This window comes from Oxyura jamaicensis (genome assembly GCF_011077185.1).
Source record: "Oxyura jamaicensis isolate SHBP4307 breed ruddy duck chromosome 2 unlocalized genomic scaffold, BPBGC_Ojam_1.0 oxy2_random_OJ65669, whole genome shotgun sequence".
Lineage (NCBI taxonomy): Eukaryota > Metazoa > Chordata > Aves > Anseriformes > Anatidae > Oxyura > Oxyura jamaicensis.
In genome coordinates this window covers 1-1409 of record NW_023303332.1, presented here as the reverse complement: position 1 = coordinate 1409, position 1409 = coordinate 1, and the positions used below count along the sequence as shown (strand labels likewise).

At 56.8% G+C, this 1409-nt stretch overlaps 1 protein-coding gene across 1 annotated transcript; it reads left to right on the top strand.

Annotated features, from left to right (window-relative positions):
• Window positions 1-289: 289 nt before the first annotated feature.
• Window positions 290-1401, top strand: LOC118156995 (feather keratin Cos1-1/Cos1-3/Cos2-1-like). The gene is made up of 2 exons (XM_035311250.1): window positions 290-511; window positions 890-1401. The coding sequence occupies exons 1-2, from the start codon at window positions 413-415 to the stop codon at window positions 1223-1225; spliced, it is 435 nt and encodes a 144-aa protein (XP_035167141.1). The 5' UTR covers window positions 290-412; the 3' UTR covers window positions 1226-1401.
• The last annotated feature ends 8 nt before the right edge of the window (window positions 1402-1409 follow it).

The following is a 1409-nucleotide window of genomic DNA, read 5'->3' as shown; positions in this document are numbered from 1 at the left end:
CAACCTCTCCCCCTATACAGACATCCCTGGGTCAGAGCAGGAGGAGGCAAAACAGGCCAGCAGGTTTTCCCTGAGGGCAGTGTCAGGAGGGGTAGGGTCACAGGCAGGAGCTGGGTCACCTGTAGCCATAAGGGCCCCAAAGAGCCCCTAGGGAGTCACCCAGACTGACATCATTAGCCTTTACTGGACTCTTCCAGCACGGGAGCTGAGTCTTCTGCCCACACTGATGTGTGTTGCCTGGAAATACTTGGGCATTCCTACCTACCACTCAGGATTTGCCTTCTTTGGGGAAAGGGTATAAAGCAGGAAATGAAAAGCAGCATCACGGGAAGGCAACGCACATCCCGTATCATTAGGTGGGATGCTTTGCATGCACGAGTAGCTTGTCAGAAAATAGTCCCTGCTTCAAGGGATGCCTCTGGACATGGGGCAGCTAAGGCCCACTATAAAAGCCAGCCCAGCTCCGTGCTGTCTCATCCACGTCTCTGGCCTTCGTCTCCTTAGGAACCAGGTGAGTGTGAAGCCCCTTCTTGTCCCTCTCATTCTGCCCCAGGAGGACTCAGTTCTTTGGACCTTTCAGCTGCTATCAGCTGTGTTCCCTGCCAAATCTTGGGGCTGCTGGTTGTGGGAGAGTCAAGGGGTAGAAGGTTTCTCATGGAGGAAGACTGGGCCTTTAGTACGATGGCTCCTGGGCTGGAGCCTAGGGTGTAGCCTGGCTCTGGTGGCATTTTTTTTGGGCCCTGGCAGGATGAGGCCAAGAAGCGTCCAACTCATCCCTGCACAGCGTCCAGCTCACAGTCCTGCCTGTGCTTTGGTTCCCTCAGGGTGTGGTGTCAGGCTTTTCCTCATGCATGCCCATGTTCTGATTCCTCAATGCCCTCTCTCCCAGGTGCACCTCCTGCTCCCAGACATGTCCTGCTACGACCAGTGCCGGCCATGCCTGCCATGCCAGCCCTGCGGCCCGACCCCGCTGGCCAGCAGCTGCAGTGAGCCCTGCGTCAGGCAGTGCCAGAACTCCACCGTCGTCATTGAGCCTTCTCCTGTGGTGGTGACCCTGCCCGGCCCCATCCTCAGCTCCTTCCCGCAGAACACCGCTGTGGGATCCTCCACCTCTGCTGCTGTTGGCAGCATCCTCAGCTGTGACGGAGTCCCCATCAACTCTGGGTGCTGTGACCTCTCCTGTATTACCAGCCGCTACTGTGGCAGCAGGTGCCGCCCCTGCTAAAGAGGCCAGACAGTGCCCCAGACCAGGACCCCAGGAACTCAGAACATGCTGCTGGACAAGAATGGACAGAAGAACAAACTTTGTGCCATTGTTTTAAGAGGACCTGACCATCTCTGGCTTGTCCAGTAAAGACAGACAGGAAGGGGCCAGCCTGGATTCTATGACAACATGGCCCATGTATACC